Genomic DNA, 20244 nt, shown 5'->3' with positions numbered 1-20244 from the left:
TTGATGAGTAATTTAAACAGTAATTTATCATCTTTTAGACTTGTGCTTATCCAAGTCCTTACAAGAAGCACAGACCTCTATTAAAGATGTTTTTGCATTGCAAGTGAACCCCCTGCAAGGCCTCCAACCAAAGCAGGGATGTTTCTGAGTAGCTCAAATGTAATCAGGTTTTCAGCTATCTGATACCTTGGAGACAGAGCCATTCTGCCCACGCCTGGTTACAGCCAGTTCTGTCTCTGGAGAGACACTTTATCTTCCCAAGGGGAAACACATACATCACCTGTATGTAATAATCACTTTTTCCTTTAGCATGCCTTACACTGAGGTAAAGGGAAGTGTCTAATAGCCCTGGTAGTTACGCTACTTACTTTATTTGAACATTGGCAGAAGATAAACTTTCTCTCACCTGTCTGGAATATTCCTGCTGTGCAAACATCTATTAGGTGTTAGCAGTGGGAGGCAAGAGCATTCCTTAATGCTTCTCATGCTTTTGGTACTCTGTTGATCACAGTGCTATTTATGTGGTGCTGATTTCATCTTCATTTGGATCTGGACAGACACAGAATAACTCACTGCTGATACTAGCTAAACCCATCCCATCCCCACACGAGGTGATGTGTTCCACCTTGTTGCAGCAGCCTGATTCATGTGGGTAGTCCTGACTGGCAGCCACCGCAGCAGTGTCCACACAGAAAGGAAAGTGGGTTCTGCCTCTTGCAGCTCTGCTCATGCTCCAGAGAAAGAAGCCCCATTGACTGAGTTTGCCCTCGGTTCTGGAAGGAATCACTCCCGTGGTTGTGTGCAGGTTTCCAGCAGCAGTTTGGACAAGAGCAGGCGGCCTTGGCCCTGCCACGGGACAGGTTGTAGGCTGGATGTTCTCTCAACAATCCCTTTTGGCCGAGTTTTCTGTTAAAGTGTGCCTCAAATCCATCTCCAGGGCTGGATGAGAGCCAGCGGAGAGGTGGGATGAGCCCCTGCCTTCTGCCAAGCTCTCGTTAGGACAAAGGGTATTAGAGAAAGCAGAGCAGGTGCTTTATCACCCTGGGGTTTTAGACAAGTTGGAAATCCCACATGAAGCATCCCTGCTGTGTATCCCGCGTTGTTCCATTGGCTGGACCTCTGGCATTTCCTGCAGCGTTGCCCTTTGTGCTCCTGAAAACCCTTCAGGAGTTGTTTTTCTGCCTCTCTGGTAAAAAGCAGCTGCCATGGCCACTGCTGGGGGCTTTCCCTACGCATGCTTTGGCTTTTTGGTATCCCAAACCACAGGAGTACCGTCCCAGCTCTCCCACAGCTTAAATCCAGTCCCAAGCCTTCACCCATGGCACCCACTACCCCAGAGGGAAGGGCTGGTGATGCACCTTGTGATGGAAGAAAGAAACAAATTGGTATTGAAAGCCATCAGAACCTCGTGTAGGAGAACAACAGGACTGGCACAGACAGCTTGGGCACCATCACTGGGGGAAGAACGGCCTAAATTCCTTCCATGAACGGGGTGCTCTTCAAGTGGAAAGCAGAGGAGGCGGAGCAACACTCCCAGGGAATTCTGCCTGACCTTTGTTTTCTAAGCACAAATCAGATCCCTTTATGGAGGCGGAATCTCCTCATTCCATCTCGGTTGCGCTGCGTTTCCTAAACCGGCTGACGTGGCGCCGCGAGTGCCCGAACGTCAGCCTCCTCTGGCAAATGCCATCTTCCCACCTCCTCTCCGGAGGCTGGCTGTGCAGCCTTTCCCACAGCCCTGTTGCCACATGCTACCAGAAGTAGCTGTGAAGATGAGGCAGTAGATAGACTTGCCTGAGAGCTCCCAGGATGAAGCATCCTTTCCTTGAAGCAAAACCCTCACTGGATGGATATGTGGTAACCTTCACTAGCATTAGTAACTCAGGACTTCTTCACGTGCAAGTCCATAGATGGTATGTTCTTTCTACCAGCCACAAATAGGTTTTCTCTACCCATTCCTCTCTTAGCTGTTTCAGCCACTGTGGCCATTAGGGAAGGAGGCACATGTCAGGGAGGACTCCAGGGCTTAAACCCTTATTCCTTGTGGACCAAATCACCTGAAGCACAAGTGAGCATCTACACACAGGGGCTGTACTCACTGCTCTGCTCGGGGATTGCCCAGCAGCTGCTGGTGCACAGCAAAGCAGCATCTGAAGCGCATCCTTCAGCTGGACATCTGGATGAAGGAACCCAAACCACTGCACTTGTGGTTCCAGTGCAGTCCCAAGACGTCAGGATTCGGAATGCACCGTAAGTGCTGCTCTGAGGAGAACCTAAATCCACTGCAGATTCGCTGTAAAATGAAGTGTACCCTGAAAGGCTTTCCTGAAACAGAAACCCGGTTGTTTCTGTTGTGTTCCTATTTGTGATCAAAGTGCAATTCACAGCCAGGAACAATGCTGGTTCTCAGAAGTCAGCTAACCTGATACCATCCGTAGCTTTCCTTTGGCACACACAGAAAAGGGGGGTTCCATAGGGCAGTCATAAAGAGGAATAAGGAATTTGCTGTTCCCAGAAACCGGAGGTACAAGTGGCACCTCCTCACTGCCCACCCTGTTAAACAGCAGCAGATGAGCACACAGGCACCCACTGTGCTTCACTCCCAGATTTTGCCAGGTTTTGTGACCAAAGCCCGCTTGGAATTCCTTTTCCATCAGGGGACCACAAAGACCTGTAACACCAAGGGTTATTCCTGTCACCAAGGGTTATTCCTGCCCCGTTGGAACACTGCTCCTCTGACACGAACAAGGCTTGTTTTAACACGAGGTGGTTGTGGTTACGTGGGATGCCCCCGTGAACGGAACAGCACCCTTTCAACCAAAGAGCTTGGCTTCAGAGGTGAAAGCAAGGGGAAGGACAAATACCGCATCCAAAGCAACCAGCCCCAAGGATTAAGCTCTCCCATGTCTGCGCCCACGTCCTCAGCGTGGTGGAAACTCTGACAGCTCATCGCGGGGCCACGAGGAGAGGCAGGATCACGGGGCAGGCTGCACCACAGCCCTGAGGACCTCCTAAGTGCCCCGGGAGTACAAGTGCTGTGTCAGAGGGCAGGGGAGCTCCGTAACCGAGGGGTGCTGAATCACAGCCTCCGTTGTTCCTGCCTGATGCCCCGGCAGTCACAAGAAGCTGGGTGAAAGAACGTGGGTTTGGTCTTGCCAGAGCTGAGATGTTCTTTCAGGTTCAGAGTCATGAAGAGGGGGATGCACGCTCCTCATCTCCCAGATTTCCCAGTAAATGCTCCGTGTCTTCACTTCTGGGAAGACCGAAGGCCAATACATCACTTCCCAAGCTCCAGTGTCGCGGGAGGAGGTACGGAGGCAGAAACAGAAACCAGCATTGGGCCATCTGAGGCTCAACCAGCTCATTGGAGCGTGGCCCTGAGGCCAAGCCGAGCTCTCCAAACCCCTTACCTAATCCCTTACACTGCATGGTTGAAAACATCCTGAAGTCCACAGGTCTGAGGCTCAGCAGCAGCACCCAGCCACCCCTAACCTTCACTGAGCTCACATCCTCACAGCCCTAGCTGGTAAGTCATAGAATCATGGAACAGCTGGGGTCGGCAAGGACCTTAAGATCATCTTGTTCCAAACCCTGCCATGAAAGTCATCATTCCCAGCACTTCCATAGGAAAATGACCCCGGCTCCCGGCTCCCTTCCCTTCTGTTGCAGCTCTATCATGGCATAGCTGGAGCTCAGCAGCTGGGAAAGCCCCAAACTGAGCACTGGATGCTGCTGGCACCCAATGTGTTGGCTGCTGGATGCTCTTCATGAGCAGGGGTAAGGGACACGACACACAACAGATTCTCCCCCATATCCAGGTGACACTACGGGGTCTTTGATTCCCAGTGCTCCTTAGTCAGGCACAACAAGCTGCTCCTGCTCTCTCCCTAAAGGTTGTGCAAGATGGAAAAGGCCATTGTTTTTAAAGGGGAAGCAAACAGTTGTGTGGGGAAAATCTATTTTATCTTGACCCTGCTAATAATACCTAATTCACTTATGCTTCTAAACAGCCAGGGGGTGGGTAAGGATGTGATGGTGTAGTCACTGCAAGCTTCCTGACCGGGTTTCCCAGGCCACTGCTGCAAGATGAAGGGCATCAGAGGGTTTAGGAATACATTCGACTGGTACCCAAGCTAAGAGGAGGCAGTGCCCAGGCAGAGAGGCCAAGTACCTGGGGAGCAGACTCAGGGGAGGCAAACAGAAGCTGTGACCCGCTGCTCTGTGAATTCCCATACGGGACTTTCTAAGCCTCTGGAGGGCAAACCCAAGCTCTTCTGTAAAGAGCAGCTTGGAAGCAAAGGCTGGGAATAAGCGATAATGCCCGTGCTGAGCTCTGTAAGTGCCACAAGAAGGGGATCCGAGGCTCTTAAACAGGACAATGTCATGCCCGTGTTGCTTTAGCTCCCTTCTTAACCGCTGGCTGGGTGCTACAGCAGTGGCTGAGGAGGTCTGCAGGGTGTGAAACACCCCCAGGGCACTGGGTCTGCTCGGGGAGGTGAGGGCTGAAGGGTTCTGTCGCCTCCTCCCACCTCACTCTGCCTTTGACAAGTGGGACCTTGCAAGCTCATCGCATCTTACAACAGGGAAAGAGGGGTCCCAGCACAGGCAGGGAGCGCAAGGGGGGTGCATGACCCCCCCCAGTGCACACTGCACCCGTAATAATACTGACAAACTAAACCATTTCCTTGCCATGAATGTTGTTCCCGGGGTTTACAGAATTCATTGGTCCAGTTTGGGGATTGGTCAACATGAGGCAAGAAAAAGGTCTCGTTTCATGACAAGAAACAGAAGGGATGAGGAGGCAGAGCTTCACCCAGCCCTGGCCGCATGCAGGTTAATGGTTGGGAGCCCGAGTCCATCCCCTTACCTGGCACGTGGAGCTGACACCATCCTGCTGCCTGGTCCTTGGCTCCCGGTTTCCCTGCATCCAACCAGCTCAGGCTGGGCACTGGCCACGTCTGCTGTGCCTCCGGTTGCTCTTTGGGACATCCAAAGCTCTCAGGTGGCTCCTTGCAAAAGGAGGGAACAGAGATCACAAACTGAGGAGGGGAGGAAACAAGGGAGGGATGAGGGGAGATCCCATGGGGAGAAAGGCAAGGCTGGTGGCACAGAGCTCGGCCGTAGTGCGTTGAGAGGGGACCCACCATGAGCACAATGGCCGAGCCCATTGCCCTGGTGCAGCCAAGGGCTTGCTGGTGGCATGGGGCAGGTCAGGGCCATCTCGGTCCCTGTGTTCTGCAATAACAGGGGTTTAACTTCATAGAATCACAGAATCACAGAACAGTTCAAGTTGGAAAGGACCTGAAGATCATCCAGTTCCAACCCCCTGCCATGGGCAGGGACACCTCACACTAAACCATGGCACCCAAGGCTCTGTCCAACCTGGCCTTGAACACTGCCAGGGATGGAGCATTCACAACCTCCCTGGGCAACCCATTCCAGTGCCTCAGCACCCTCACAGGAAAGAATTTCCTCCTTAGATCCAATCTAAACTTCCCCTGTTTCAGTTTGAACCCGTTACCCCTTGTCCTGTCACTGCAGTCCCTAATGAAGAGTCCCTCCCCAGCATCCCTATAGCCCCCTTCAGACACTGGAAGCTGCTCTGAGGTCTCCACGCAGCTTCTCTTCTCCAGGCTGAACAGCCCCAACTTTCTCAGCCTGTCTCCATACAGGAGGTGCTCCAGTCCCTGATCATCCTCGTGGCCTCCTCTGGACTTGTTCCAACAGTTCCATGTCCTTTCGATGTTGAGGACCCCAGAACTGCACACAATGCTCCAGGTGAGGTCTCACAAGAGCAGAGCAGAGGGGCAGGATCACCTCCTTCGCCCTGCTGGTCACGCTGCTTTGGATGCAGCCCAGGACACGGTTGGTTTCTGGGCTGTGAGCTCACACTGAAGCCTGCTCATGTTCATTTTCTCATCCACCAACACCCCCAAGTCCTTCTCCTTGGGCTGCTCTGAATCTCTTCTCTGCCCAACCTGTAGCTGGGCCTGGGATTGCTCCGACCTGGGTGTAGGACCTTGCACTTGGCTTGGTTAAACTTCTTCTGCTTGTGCTCCTTTTGAGGCTTCACCCCCTGAAACCCACAGGAGGCTCAGACAGAAACAAACACACGTGGCGGCCTCCTGCAGCAAAATCACAGCAGATCCGGATCCATCCCAGCAGCATCACCGGTGCCACCATAGGAGGTGGTGGCTGTGGCAACGGCTTTGTCCTGGGCCATGGGTCCTCTCTCAGGTCACTGTCGCCCCAGTCCAGCTGAGCACAGCGTGCTTTGCCCTGGGTGCTTCAGCTCCTTCTCTGCTCCTGCTCGTGGGCATTTTGACCTCCTCAGCCTCCCCTCTGCTTCCCCTCTGCAGCCGGTGCTCTCCATCTCCATCATCTGCCCATCCTTGGGCCTGTGCAGAACCAGCACGTGCGGAGCGCAGGATGAGTCCCGGCTCACAGAGGACCACGACCAGCAGAAGGAAACCCACAATCAGAGGACAGAGAGATGCCTGCTCAGAAGAAGGTCAAACTGGGGCCTTCCTGGAGCGGTGATGGGTGAACGCACCCACGTTCAGCGTGCGTTACACTGAGCATCCGAGCGACGCGGGAGGGCAGGGGCTGAAGGACCCCCACCTCCAAACCAAAAACGTGCAGGCAGAGAGGGAATTTACCTGTCCTGTAACCCAGGACCACGGTGGGGGGACTCTGCTCCGGCGAGCAGGATTGCACCTGCACCGGTCACATCCCCTCTGCATCCCCCTTTGCTTTCCTCCAGCAATGCCAGCTCCTCGCCGGGTCAAGGCATGAGCCAGCTCCCTATGACCTCACTAGGAATACTCACACCGATCCCTTAATCCCGTGTTCATCGTGTACCTATGACGAATCCCATGTTCATCATTCCCCCCCGGCGCTGGCTCCACGCACGCCACCACCTTCGCTGCACTGGAGCGTGTCCGAGCGGCTCCCACGGGTGGTTTGGTGGGATGGGGAAGTCCTGACTCATCCCCACACCTGGCTGCAGCTGCAGGCACCCCGGCAGCCCCTGGCACCGACATCCACATCGCGGGGTGCTTTGGGTTGTTTCTTGCCCTGGTCCTAGGTGTTGAACAGCAGAGGGAAGCACGGCTCACACAGCATCATCCTCTGTGTCCTATCTAAACGCTAGCGCAGACTTGCCCCTCAGCCACAGCTCACAGGGGAAGCAGCCACTACAGTGGTCAGGAAGCTGCCGACTGTTCCTCTTCTCCCTCCTGCCTTTGGAAACTTCCCTATAAACCAAAGGGGGTTTCATCCTCTTCACCTTTCCAACCAATTACCCCTATGATCCCCCCCCAGGTCGGGCTGTGGCTGCTGCTGTGGTCCGGGTGGGAGCTGGTGGGGGATCGCTGCCCTCCAGGGTGCTCCTGCAGGCTGTTCCAGCGCAGCCCCTTTCCTGGAAGCGGAGCAGGATGCTCCTGCGGGGCCGTTTGGATGCTCTCATAAAGGCCCATATTTACAAGAAAGATTCCCTGCTGCCCCATTGTCTGCGAGGCCAGGCAAGGAGAAACCCTGAGTGCAGAGATCCCAACTAACTCAGCACGGGGGAATCCGGTCTGGGAGGAGACCGTGGGTAATGGGAGAGGGAAGACCTGGAGAGGGGTCTGGCACTGCTGGTAAGGAGCCCACAGACAGGACCAGTGCCCAGAGCACCGCCGGCCTTGAGAGCCCCTGCAGGGATGCTCCAGCCGCCTGTGCTGGGCTGTACAACACCAGCACCCAGCTCACACTGAGCCATGGCCAGGTCAAAGCGACCCTGGCAGAGCGAGGTAACGGCTGCAGCTCATGGATAAAGCAGCTCAAGGGCAGGGGTGAGATGTGGGGTGTCAGGATCCATCCTGGCTCAAGGCAGAGGTGGGAACAAGGGGTCCCCTCTGCTGCTTGTCAGCCTTTTGCTTCTCTGTCCCCTGGGTGAAGCAACCCAGGACAGTGTCAGGATCCCTGCATTGCTCCATCCCCAGAGCCCAACGCTGGGGTGAGACCGTTGCCAGCCTGGGATGCCCAGGTCCTGCCTGCAGCACGGGTGCAGACAGTGCAAATCCAGGGCTCCAGATGGAGCAGCGAGGATGCTGCCCCCAGGGTCAGCCCCATTCATCCAGCCTGCCGTGGATGAAGAGCTCATGGCAGCAGGAAGAGCCTGTGCTGTGTCTATGGGCAGCAAGGGGAGGATAAAATCCCCTCTTGCACTCGGTTATGTCCGTCTTCCTCTCCGGAGGGGAAGTGTGGGGCACTTCCACGCAGCACGTGTTTGGCAGCGCTTGAAACAGCTCCTAACAGGGGAACGCTCCCCTTTCAAAGCACAAACTGTTCCTGGCAGCTACTCACATAAAAAAGAGCTATAAAACCCCAGCCAAGCCCATTCCAGGCACGGGTGGAAGCGCTGGCTCAATCACTGCTGCAGGCTGGGAAACGCACGAGAGCATCACCCTTGGGAAGGTCCCTAAGCAACCTCGACAAGGCATTAAAAGCCCTGCCTGCAGCCAGCATCAGTGCCCCAAGGCACAGCTCTTGGCTGACCAAGCCCCTCTTCTGCTTGCTGCAGGGTCTGGGGCAGCCCTGGTGCTCAGGGTGAAGCATTTGGGCTGCCACTGGTGGCAAATCCCAACACGGTCAGGCTACATCCTGCTGCTCACAGCTGAGGCTGATGGAGCTGACGGTGGTGGTGCGTGGTCATGGGGTGAAGCAAAGAGAGGGCAAGGGTAAGTGGAGGGAGAAGATGATGGGTCTGGGACATGCAGCAGCATCGTTCTCCTCCAAATGAGACCAGGAAAGGACTCTGGTGACAGAGGATTGTATGATAAAATAACTTCTTTGCCTTGTTTCTTTGGCAAGCTTCCGAGCATTGATTTCTTTACACTCTAAACATCCATTTCTTTAGAAAACATGGTATAAAACTAGGTAGCTTGGAAATAACTTTAAGGCCACCAGTGACTTCAGGAGCATCCTACACCCGAGGGCCTCAGCAGCGAACTCCCTTCTCAAACCCCATGACAAGTGAATCCTCCATGGGAAACCCTGTTAAATAACTAAAGAAACCCCAACAAAACCAGACACACCCCCCCCCCCCCCAGAACAAATGACCCTGTCTGCAAGCTTCCCTTCTGATACAGCATTGACCCTTGCTGGGGATGGCCAGCACCCAGCTGGAGCCGCGCTGGTTGATGGCACAGGGATGCTCCCACCCCAGCGGCAGTGCTGCCGAGCAGGACCCATCGCTCATCCCCATCGCTCATCCCCACCGCTGCCCTCGGGGTTTGGGAACATCAATAAATTAACAAAGGCACAGACCCCCAACAACTCAATCCAGAAACCACCCGGGAAAAGTGCAGTTCGTGCTCTCAGCGCAGGAGGAAGCGCTTGCGGACCTGCTCCTCGATGGAGTGCAGCTTGGCAGTCCTCAGCGCCCGCAGCAGCTCCTTGGTGACCGGGTTCCCCTCTCTGAGGTGGGTGAGGAAAGCCCTGAACTTCTCCTGCATGGCCGCCCGGGTGCCCAGCGCCTGCGTCCTCGGTGGCTGCTCCAGGATCTGCTGCAGGCGCTTCAGCTTCCGGATGGGGATGTTCTGGTACGCCACGAAGTCGATCATGGCTTGCTCACAGTCGTCATCGCCTGGAGCTGCTGGGAGGAAAGCATCCAGAGGTTAGGGGCAAGGTGAGGTGGGGCAGCAGGGGAGCAGCTCCCAGCCCTGGCCTCAGGGAGGTGGGAAGTGCCCCAGCCCTGGAAGCATTCAAGGTCAGGTTGGATGCGCCTCTGAGCAACCTGGAATAGTGGAGGATGCCGCTGCTCGTTGCATGGGGATGGGATGGACTTTCAAGGTCCCTTCCAACCCAAAGCAGTCAATGATTCCATGATGTGGTCCTCACCTGGGCATTGCTCTCCAGCCACAGCTTGGACTGGGAGCCCCGTGATGAGGCCAGCCCGGAAACCCGTCTCTCCCAACCCATCTTCCAGATTTGGGAGGGTATTTTAGCTCCCAGGACCACATATATGATGTGAACACGAGCTGGGACCACCTACTCTGCCCATGCCCAAGGATGCAGCAGCATCTGGCTCACAGCGGCTGCATCCTCTGCCAAAGCCAGGGCTTGCGGTGCGGTGCTGGCAGCGTGCGGTGGAACCAGTGGGTCAGAATGGGCGTTGTGCAAGTGGAAAAAGTGAGGTTGGAAGGGAAAAGCATGAGGAAAACACCCAATACAACATCATTCCGTGGTCAAGGCCGATCCCCGCGGCTCGCTGCCCGGAGAGGCTGGCGCCAGCCCTCGCTGCAGCCTGCGTTTCCCAGGATGGATAACAGCTTGTTTTGGAAGGGCCTGCAAACTCGAAACCACCCCGGGCAGCTTCTCCCTGCTCCTCTCTGCGCCGGGAGCACGGGAAAGGGGAACTCCAGAAAGCCGGAGCTCGCTGCCGTCTGTTCAAGCCCGCTCTGTGCCCCGACAGCTTTTTCCATGCGGGTTTTTCACACCCCGAGGCAGGACCAAGCCCAAGCTCGGCCCCACTGGGGGCTTTTGGAGTCCCCGTTGAAGCGCTGTTGGAGTGCCCCCAAGGAGGGATGAAATCAGTGCTCAGGGGAGCGAAGCCAAACCATTCCTCCGTCAGGCAGAGACAAGCCCGGTTTCATGCCATTGTGAACTGGGAACGTTTCCTGGGTCACAGCAGGGGTTGGTCGGGCTCTCGCCCAGATTCTCTCCTCCGCACTCAGCTCCGTGTGGAAGTGGAGCATCCCAACGCTCCCAAGTGGACTCCTGATGAACCAGGGCTATAAATACACCCCAGCTCCACGGCTGACGCTGCTCTCCTCCAGAAATAGCTGGAGGCCAGGCTGGCCATGGACGCTGCTGCTGCTGCTGCTGCTCCCGCCTGCCTGCGTCCCGCTGATGACAGAGCTCCCCAGCTCCTGTCTCCAGTGGGATCACGCTCCTGGCATGGAGCTCGTGGGGTGAGTCAGGCTCCGTAAGGAGGAATGCCTGTGTTGGCAGTGCCAGGAGAGGATGGAAAGGGAGGAGCTCCTCTCGCATGCTCTGAAGCATCAATAGCTTGCCATAGAATGATGGAATGCCAGGTCTGAAATGGGCTCGTGGATCATCTGGTCCAACCTTTCTTGGCAAAGAAAGCTTTTGCTGAAGCCCTTCTTGATGGAAGAAAGTTCTTTATCCTGGAACAACCTCCCCAGGGATGCAGTGGAGTCCCTGGAGGGTTCTGGGACACGGCTGGACGTGGTGCTGGGTAACCTCATCCAGGCTCTCATTGCCATGGCAGGTTGGACCCGATGAACTTCCAAAGTCCCTTCCAGCCTGCGCCATCCCGTCACTCCAGGACTGATTTGTCTGGGAAGTTCAAGGGGCAGGTTCACTGCCACCCAGGTCAGCCACATGGAGTTTGTGTCCCGTGTGTCTTGATTGATGTCAAGGCAAAGCGGGGGGGGGTTGGAGCAGCTGCCTGCATCCCCTCACCCTTGGGATGGTTTTCAGCCCCTTCCTCGTCCCCGCACTGCTTGGGGTGCACATTACAAAGCACCCCCGGAGCCAGCCCATCGCTCTCCCCTGCTCCTTTGCTCTATGCTTTAGCTGAGGAAGGCTGGACCAGATGATCCTCGAGGTCTCTTCCAACCTGGGCTTCTGTGATCTCTGCCCACTGGCCTTCAGCCTCCAGCATGATCACAGCGGACACCACGTCTCTACCACCTCACAGAGCAAAATGCACCCCATGCTCAGCTCCAATGAACCTGGGATGCTGCTCCACTCATCCTGCGCAAGACAATGCTGTGGCCATAGCAAAAGCTCCTGGAAAACAGGCTGAAAGCCTGGGAGAAATGGGAATGCCAAAGGAGAAGAGCCATGCCAGGAGTGCTTCACACTGAGCCTGTTTACATGACCCAGACCACAGGGTATCGCTGAGAGCTACCAGTTAGAGCTGAATGGCTGCCAAAACTGTCCTTGCATCCCGGAATCTCCGGTTATCCCGGTTTCTGGTAAGATCTGATGGGATTTCACTGCCAGTTCTTTGTTGTCTCTGAGCAAAGAGCCTGCATGGGCTCCGGGTGAGCCCTGCACCCTGCCCTTGCCCTAAAGGACCAAGCCTGAAGGTGGAAGAGGGCAGGCGGAGTGGCTTTTACCCGTTATTATGATTAATTACGGGTCACTCCATGTTTTTACAAGCTGTTTCCCCTCAGTTTGCATCTCAGTAGGAAAAAAGCCACCGGAGAGCTCGCTCTCACCCTGGCAGCATCACGGGTCCGGCGTCCCCACAAGAGCCCCAGCTCACCTGGCTCCTGCGTGCTGTTGCCCCTGTCCCTCCTGCAGGAGGTGCAGAGGGTGTCGTGGTACTGGTTGCCCTCCACGTTGACCACCTTGCCCTGCTGCTCGCAGTCCTGGTGGGGCTGGCACGGCTCCGTGCTGGAGGCGGAGGAAGAGAAGAAGCCCCGGGGGCAGGCGCTGCACTGGGTGTTCTCAAAGGGGGTACCTGTGAATGGGGAGGGAAGGGGATGTCAGCGGGTAAGGAGCAGGGGATGATGCCAGCGGGGTGCCTGGCACCATTGAGCATTTGGGAGGGGGGATAACAGAGCAATCATTTCTTCCCCAGAACAATCAGTGCCTGCAATCAGTGCCTGCAATCAGTGCCTGCAATCGCTGCCTGCAATCGCTGCCTGCAGTTCCCCTGCGAAGCGTGCGCAAACAGCAGCGTTTGAATCTCCCACCCCAAAGCAGTTGGCACACGCTGATAAACGGGCACCGGTGCCCAGAGCCAAGAGGAGAACCCCTCTGCCACCGAGGGGAGCTGCCTCCCGGGCCGGAGGCACCCGACGGGTGGCTGAGCCGGGTGCCAAAGCAGCCTTTGATTCACAGCGGAGTCAGGAGGCTCCCGGCCAAGTGAAAGTAAAAGGCAGGCAGGAGGTGAAAGCTGCTGCTTCCCATCGCCGGGCTCGGGGCCAGACCCGCTCCTGTGTCACAGGGACAGGGCCACGCGAGCCCGATTGCACCAGGGCACGTTCCTTGGGAGACGGGAATGGCGCTGGTTCACACCCTTGCGTCTCCTCTTCATCCACCCCGGGAAGAACGAGGGTTCTGCCTTGTCACAACCCCATAGCTTTGGCTTTACCAGAGCCCCAGTGCTCAGGGCTGTGTTTGCAGGTAGGAGAGCCAGGATAAAGCCTGTGCCCTGCAAAGGAACTGCACGTGGGTCAAAGCACCCATCCAACCCGTGCTGCAGGGACCCCATCATCCTCATCCAGACACGGGCACTCACAGCTCTGCTCACACGGTGTGCTAGGTCCTTGCGGGGTGTTCAGGGGTCTGGGCTGGGGCATCGTTCCCAATGCAAAGCCATTTGTGGAAAACGAATTAAACCCACCAAAGATCCAGCTTCTCCTCATAGGTCCCATTTGGCTCCTCAGTCCTACAGCCAGATTTGATGGTTCATTTCAAGGGGCTTCCCTGCATCACTTGCAGACCTACTTCACCTCTCCTGCATTACTGCATTTCATACAGCTGCATCCCACAGCATAATTATAAGCATCAGCTGAAGACCACAAGGTATTTCTCCTCTGGTCTGTGAGCCTGGAGTGCTTCAGCACACATGGAAGGGCTTCAAAAGCCTCCACATTAAAGCACGAAGCAAGGTAATGCTGGTTGTGCCACCGCTGCCCACACTGGTTTATTGTTGTTACACCAGGCTGTGGTTTTGAGGCAGAGCCCGGTCCTGGGTGAGAAAGAAACCACTCACAGGCAGCTTGTATGTTTAGAAAGCTTGAATGGGGACAAGCAAGGGACCAGGTGAATTTGTGCTGGGCAACCCCCATAAAACCCCCTGTGATTTGCACCTCCGCAGGGGATGCAGTCTTGGATTTAGGAATCTCCCCAAGCCATGAATCAAAGCAAGGCTGATTCGATGCTCTTGGAACCTGAGTGTGTCCATGTTTTGAATGCAGCCTCTCCAAACTGCTCAGTAAAACCCACAGACCCCAGCCCCAGAGGTACCCAAATCCACCAGCCCTGCCCTGGCCTCATCAGAGCCTTTTCCAGTCTGGATTATCAGGAACAGGGGGCTGATGGAGGAGCAGGAGCCGCTCAGACCTTTCCACCCATGGTGAGCACTGGCAGGGTGACCTGCTCCTGCAGGATGGGGGGGATCTAACTCTGCAAGGAACCAGGATCACCCCCTCCCATCCGAGTGTGCTGCTGGGGGATTTCACAGACGTTCAAAGCAAAAACAGGGGAGGAAAAAAGCAAAGAATCACTGCTTTGAGAAGAAGCCAGGAGCAGCTTCATGCACCAGCAAGGACAGCAGCACACCGGTGAGCAAGAAGAGAGCAGCTCAGGCTATGGACTATAGAAAGAGCTGCTCTATTCCTCTCTGATTTTCGGCTCCAGCAGAGATGCGGGGATGCGACAAGAGCCCCAGGAGCACGCACACAGAGGTACTCACCCCGCTTCTCCACGCCGAAGCCCGGCGGACACTTGGAATGCCGGGTGCAGAATTCCATCTCGGAGTAGTATCCATCCTGGCACTGGCAGACGCGGTTGTGGGTGGCGTTGCACTGCTGCACCTCCACCTGCCTCTCCCCGCAGATGACGTTGCAGTAGCGGCACTTGTCCAGGTAGTTCCAGTACTGCGTGTAGTGCAAATCCGGGCAGGGCTCGCACCGCGTCGGCCTGTCCCTGGTGCAGTGCTGGGCCATGAAGGTGCCCGGTGGGCACCGCCGGCACGTGAGCTGCTCGTTGGATGCAGCATCTCTCCATTGGTAAACGTGTTGGGTGCTGCAGCCGAGCCGGGCCAGGAGGAGGAGGAGAGGGGCGAACATCCACTGCAGCCAAGACAGCACAGAGAGCCCTTAGCGCATCCTTTCGTAGAGGGAGAAGCAGCAAAGGCGACGGCTGCACCACAGAGGTGCTCACTGGTGTAGCTACAAGGAATTATTCTCCCACCTCAAGCTCTCCCAGCCCCAGGGGTAAAGCAGGGACCAGACGCTGTCCTCCATTGCTTCCCCATCAACCCCTCTTGCCGCTCCAGGTGACAAAGCATCCTTCCCAAACGCTGCTTCCCAAGCCCGTTTTGTGCCACCTTCACAACCCGATTGCCCTCTCTCAGTACTAAAAGCAGCTCCAGCGCATTCCCCTCTTTTCATCCCAGTCAATCCCCCACCATTTGGGCTAAGCAAAACCTTGGCAGAAGTTTCCCAAACAGCAGACACACTGCATGCTCCAGAGGGACTCTCAATGCTTTTGACATCCAGATACCCAGTGTAAGACCAGAGAAACCCAGAGCCGTGTTTATCCCCCCTTCTCAGAGCACGTGTGTCCAGACTTAAGAACAGACAATACCTTACCTTGGATGGATACCTTAAATTCGGCCTGTGGCGGGATAACAGCATGGCACAGAGGGCTTCTGAGCGCCGGGAGCTGCGTGTGGGTGCACAGTGGGTTCCTAAGGGGCTGGGGCTGGCTCCGAGGGCAGCGGCTGGGCTCTGCCGATCCCTCCTGCTTCAGAACAGAGAGAGCGAGAAGGGCTGTGAGGAAACGCTGCATTTCCCCGTCTGCATCCCAGAAACCCTCCCTCCGAGGACGGTACGGGCTCTCCGCAGCCCGGGCACCGCAGCAGCCTCTTGCAAGCGCGGCTGAAGAATCGGCTCGTCGGTGGGAGCCTGCGACCGAGCTCCTGCCGCACGCATCGCCCTCGGGGGAGGCGGATCAGCACCGGAGCAGGCGGGACTCACACGCTGCGGCCAAGGAGGGAGCAGAAATGGGCCCATCCCATCGCATCCCATCCCACCCTATCCCATCCCATCGCATCCCATCCCATCCCATCGCATCCCATCCCATCCCATCCCACCCTATCCCATCCCATCCCTCACCGTGCGCGCTGCGCCGATCCCCTGCGCCCAGCGGCACTTTTATTGCCTCAGCCCACGGGAAAGACCCTACTTGCGCAAGCGGCCGCGACGCCCCGGCCCCCCCCCGCCCCGCTCCGCTCCGTCCGCACGCTGCCTGCGCTCCCTTCCTGCCTCCGCTCACAGGCAGCAGCGCGGGGAGGGTTGGATGCGGCTTTGGTCCCCGTGGGGAGCGGCGGGGAACCCCCCCCGAGCACGCTGTGGTCCCTGTAAGCGTTAAACAAGTTCCCAGTGGCGGCGCTTGCCCCCGGGACGGGCACGTTTTGCCCCCGGGACGGGCACGGTTTGTCCCCGGGACGGGCACGTTTTGCCCCCGGCCGCAGCCCGGAGGTGCCGGTTCTGAGAGCAGCACAAACCCCCTGCGGCCGCGCACGGAGAGGCACCGACCCCGCTGACCCAGCCCCGCTCCGCAGCTTTGGCATCGGCGTTGCTGCAGGATTCCTGCAGGCATCAGAGCCTCAACTTTCTCCTTTCGGGAGCACGGAGGACATCAACCGAGGTCCCTCCTGCGGGTAACACCATCCAGGAGCTGGTGCCAACAGCACAGGGGGTAGTTTTCCATAAATCCGGGACCCCAGTTGTCAGTGGAAGCTGAATTCAGCCGTACACGTGCGTGCTTAGCGGGGCAGGAGTGCATTTAGCAGTGCGTCTGCTTAAGTACATCAGCTGCACGCACCTTGTCTTCTGCCCTGGCTCACCGGATTCCCTCCGAAGGCAAGGGAATAATCCAAGGGCTCCTCCAGGAAGTGGTCCCTGTGCTGGGAAGGCACCACTCGTGCCCAGCCTCCGCGGCTCCAATCCCTCTGTACCGCAAGGACAAGGAGGAAAAGGCACAGAATTCATCTGCTCTTTAGTGTAATAGCAGGAGAGCGCTGCAGTGAGCCTGAAAACCAGCCAGGCACCATCTCTGCCAGCAGGAATGGTGCGAAGAAGGCGAAAGCTGGAGCCAGTTCCAAATAGCTCAAATAGCTCAGCTTTTTCCTTGGTTTTAACCTTTCCAGTCATGGAAGAGAAGGAGAAGCACCGACAGAGAAATCATACCCTGACACAGGGCACTCAGCTGGGGAATGGGATGGGGCTTGTACTGCACCCCCTTCATGCCATGGTTTGCCACCTTCACCTGTGAAAAGGGCAGGAGAATGAGATGTGATCATAGACTCACACTTAGTGAAAGGCTTAGGTTGTGATTCGGAGAAAACTCCAGGAACAAACTTGCCAACAGAGTTTCGAGTTGACAAGCAGGTATTCTTTATTGCGGCGCCGGGAGACACGGGGGATAGCTCCTCCTAGCGTGGGTCCACGGATGGCTATACAGGTCATCCTCATGCGGTCACTGAGCATATTACATCATTTTCCAAAAGGTTTCCTGCATGCATACAAAATGTGGTGGTCTTTAAGGGTCCTTTACTTTTCCCAACAAGCTTAATTAACATTACAGACGTAGCAATCACCCTGGCCTCTACTTACCAGTTAGTTTAACTGCTCCCATTCTGGACATCTGCTAGTCTGGGATACTCCCCATCCCCAGGTCCTGTCCTTCTAGTCTGCTTTTCTCACACCTTTTGTACTGAGGCCCTGAGGGCCTGAAACTGTGTCAACTACCTCCAAGCACCGCAGTTATTTTCCATTACAAAGCCATCAAACTTAACAGTACTTAGAGCTGATTACATTTTGTACTTTTGTGCCTCCTTGTCTCAGTTGAAGGGACCTTAAAGCTCCTCCAGCTCCAAGGACCCCTTCCACTGGAGCAGCTTGCTCCAAGCCCCTGTGTCCAACCTGGCCTTGAACACTGCCAGGGATGGGGCAGCCACAGCTTCTCTGGGCACCCTGTGCCAGCGCCTCAGCACCCTCACAGGGAAGAGCTTCTGCCTAAGAGCTCAGCTCAGTCTCCCCTCCCCATTCCCCACACGTAGAACTGCACACACATTCGGTTTGTGTAAGTCTGGACTCTGCTGTGTGCTGGGAGTCCCAACCCCACAAGCGGCCACCTTTGCATCTCTCAGAGCTGTTACAGACGTGACCAAGCTGTGGGCCTGGACTGCAATCCCATAGAGCAGGATGCGTCTCCTTTCCGAGACCTGGGCTCCTGCTGCCCTCATCTCTCAACATTCAGCGTTCCCAAATACTCTTTCCACACTCGTTCCCTCCAGCTGCAGTCACATCCATCACATTAATACTACCCCATACACACAGCCTAGGCACAAACCTCTTGTTTGCCTTGCAGGTATCCTGAGGAGCAGGATGTGATGTACCTCGAGATGGGCACGGGGAAACAGAGCTCACCCCCACCAGCAGCCCCAAGGATGCGGCAGCATCTCCCTCGCCGAGGGGCTCTGAACAGGCATTTGGGAATGGGCAAAACCAGATCACGCACCCCAAACTGAAATGCAGTCTCTGGGAAGGCAAAGGAGTAACATTGAGGAGGTGAGAGGATGGGGAGGTTTCCGTTACAATGAGTTTACATCTGAGCCTGTTAACACCAGAACCAGCCTCTCACCTCCAGCTCTCACCCACTGGATCTGCAGCCAGTGAATCCCTTGGACTCCATTATTAACCCTGTGAAAGAGCAAACCAGGCTGACAAAGACAGAAACTCAAACCCCGTTTTCTGCTACCCAGCAGCAGAAATGAACCCTGATGGTCAGAAGGAATCCAAAGCTTCCTCCCCTACCAAGCTCAGTTTCTACCCATCACCGCCAAAGAAAAGCCTCTCTCAGGAGTCAAAGGGGGCTGACAGCACAACCTGGGCTGTGCTCAGGTGAAGGGCTGATGTGCACAGGCCACTCTACAGTGGGTTTTAGCTTTCCTGCTGGTTTACCCCCATCACTCATAGCCCTCCAGATGTGTAACACTCTTGAACATCATTCCCGAGCTAAGGACCGCTGGGGGCTCGCATCACCACTGTGCATCATCCCACTAACTAAATGAACCAGTTGATCCCTGTGGGACTGGGCAGAGCCTCTTGAGGGCATCTCTTTGGAGTGAAACTTGCCATTAGCCCGATTCAAGCCCAAGGCTCTTCACCACAGCCCCCCACCCCAGGCAGAGACTCTCCCCAACCACATCAATGGCTCAGAGCACCCCGGGGTGCCACAGCAGCACGTTCCCTTTCCTGGCAGGCAGAAAGCTCATCTCGGTGTTGCTAGCATGGGTTTCACGTGGTTCCTTCACCCGTTCATCAGCCCAGCTGCTGACACATCCGGACTTTTCCAAGAAGCTGCAACAGAAACCGGGTCATCCAGGCCTTTGGCGAACGTGTGGGTCGGCTGAAGTGATGAGCAGTCACACTGGGATGCTCAGAGAAGGGTTACTGAAAGAATTGATCTCAATGGCTTCATTTTCGCTCTGTCACCCTCAGCATTCTGCTCAGACTGAAGGCAAAGCACTTCCCCTTGTAGAGGAACCCACAAGATCTCCAAGGCAAATGCAAGAGGCATATGCTGGGTGCCACCTTCCCATGCGGTGGGGCCCCGCTGTAGGATGAGGCACTCCTGTATCATATAGAATCAAATGGGATGGTTTGTGTTGGAAGAGACCTTAAAGCCCATCCAGTTCCAACCCCTGCCACGGGCAGGGACACCTTCCACTAGAGCAGCTTGCTCCAAGCCCCTGTGTCCAACGTGGCCTAGTACCCAAAGCAGTATCCCACATCAGGGTAACCACTGGGATGGGTGCAATACGCTGGGAAACTTGAAGTAAGCAGCAACTCACCATGAAACCATCATTAAAACCATCAATTGACTTCAGTCTGGGTTTAATAATGCTAAAGATTTGTCAGATTTGTATGCTTAGAGACTGAAACATCCCATCAATGGAGCGAAGGGGCTTCCATGGGCACTCTCTGCCTCCCAGAATCTGGCACAACAACCACCTTCCATTCATCTCCTTCTGTCCTTTTCCTTGCCCAACAAACCCCTTGGAATGGGTTCGCACCAGAAAGCCACAACTCAACCCTCTACCGAGTCCTGCAGAGGTAGCTCAGGAAAGGAATTCTGCATCCCATCCCCATGGCTCTCATTTCACTGCCCCACGCGGAGCAGCGCTTCACCCTCCCAAGGGCTTCATGCTCTTCCAAAGCACTCTGGTAAAACCAGGTTTCCCCTAAATAGCCATGGAAAACCACTGAAAAGCAGAGAGTTGCTCACGGATCCAAGACAGGGATGGTCTCCTTCCCGATGGAACAGCCCCTTTGTTATTGTTGGTCCCTTTCCCAAGTCTACATGGGGGGAAAAACAGTGGGAAAAGCTTTTCAAATGACACACCACTAAAACTCGAAGCAGTGCTCCAGGTAGAGTCATAGCACTGCAAGGCAGAGGCAACAGAGAGAGATTAAGCCCCAC

The 20244-nt window shown here is 55.9% G+C and overlaps 3 protein-coding genes across 3 annotated transcripts in view; all 3 read right to left on the bottom strand.

Annotated features, from left to right (window-relative positions):
- The window catches only part of ZGPAT (zinc finger CCCH-type and G-patch domain containing), a 36852-nt gene extending 18250 nt beyond the window's left edge, over nucleotides 1-18602 (bottom strand). The window contains exon 1 of the mRNA XM_061441295.1: nucleotides 18592-18602. The gene's annotated coding sequence lies outside the window, so the exon portion shown is untranslated. The remainder of the gene's footprint in view (nucleotides 1-18591) is intronic.
- On the bottom strand, nucleotides 9334-14841 carry TNFRSF6B (TNF receptor superfamily member 6b). Its single transcript, XM_061441386.1, has 3 exons — nucleotides 14444-14841; nucleotides 12284-12481; nucleotides 9334-9637 (listed from the first exon to the last, which is right to left on the bottom strand). Exons 1-3 carry the CDS (start codon nucleotides 14817-14819, stop codon nucleotides 9363-9365), a joined length of 849 nt encoding a protein of 282 aa, XP_061297370.1. The 5' UTR covers nucleotides 14820-14841; the 3' UTR covers nucleotides 9334-9362.
- The window catches only part of RTEL1 (regulator of telomere elongation helicase 1), a 50020-nt gene continuing 45276 nt past the window's right edge, over nucleotides 15501-20244 (bottom strand). Inside the window, exons 36-37 of the mRNA XM_061442048.1 lie at nucleotides 16604-16708; nucleotides 15501-15734 (exon numbers count right to left, since the gene is read on the bottom strand). Coding sequence (XP_061298032.1) covers nucleotides 15501-15734; nucleotides 16604-16708 — 339 coding nt within the window. The remainder of the gene's footprint in view (nucleotides 15735-16603; nucleotides 16709-20244) is intronic.

Source organism: Pezoporus flaviventris, unplaced genomic scaffold (assembly GCF_033815535.1).
Source record: "Pezoporus flaviventris isolate CSIRO_AGI_PZ_B2104156 unplaced genomic scaffold, CSIRO_AGI_Pfla_v1 ptg000213l, whole genome shotgun sequence".
Classification (NCBI taxonomy): Eukaryota; Metazoa; Chordata; class Aves; order Psittaciformes; family Psittacidae; genus Pezoporus; species Pezoporus flaviventris.
Note: the sequence above shows the minus strand (reverse complement) of the source record. Positions and strands in the feature narration are given on the sequence as shown.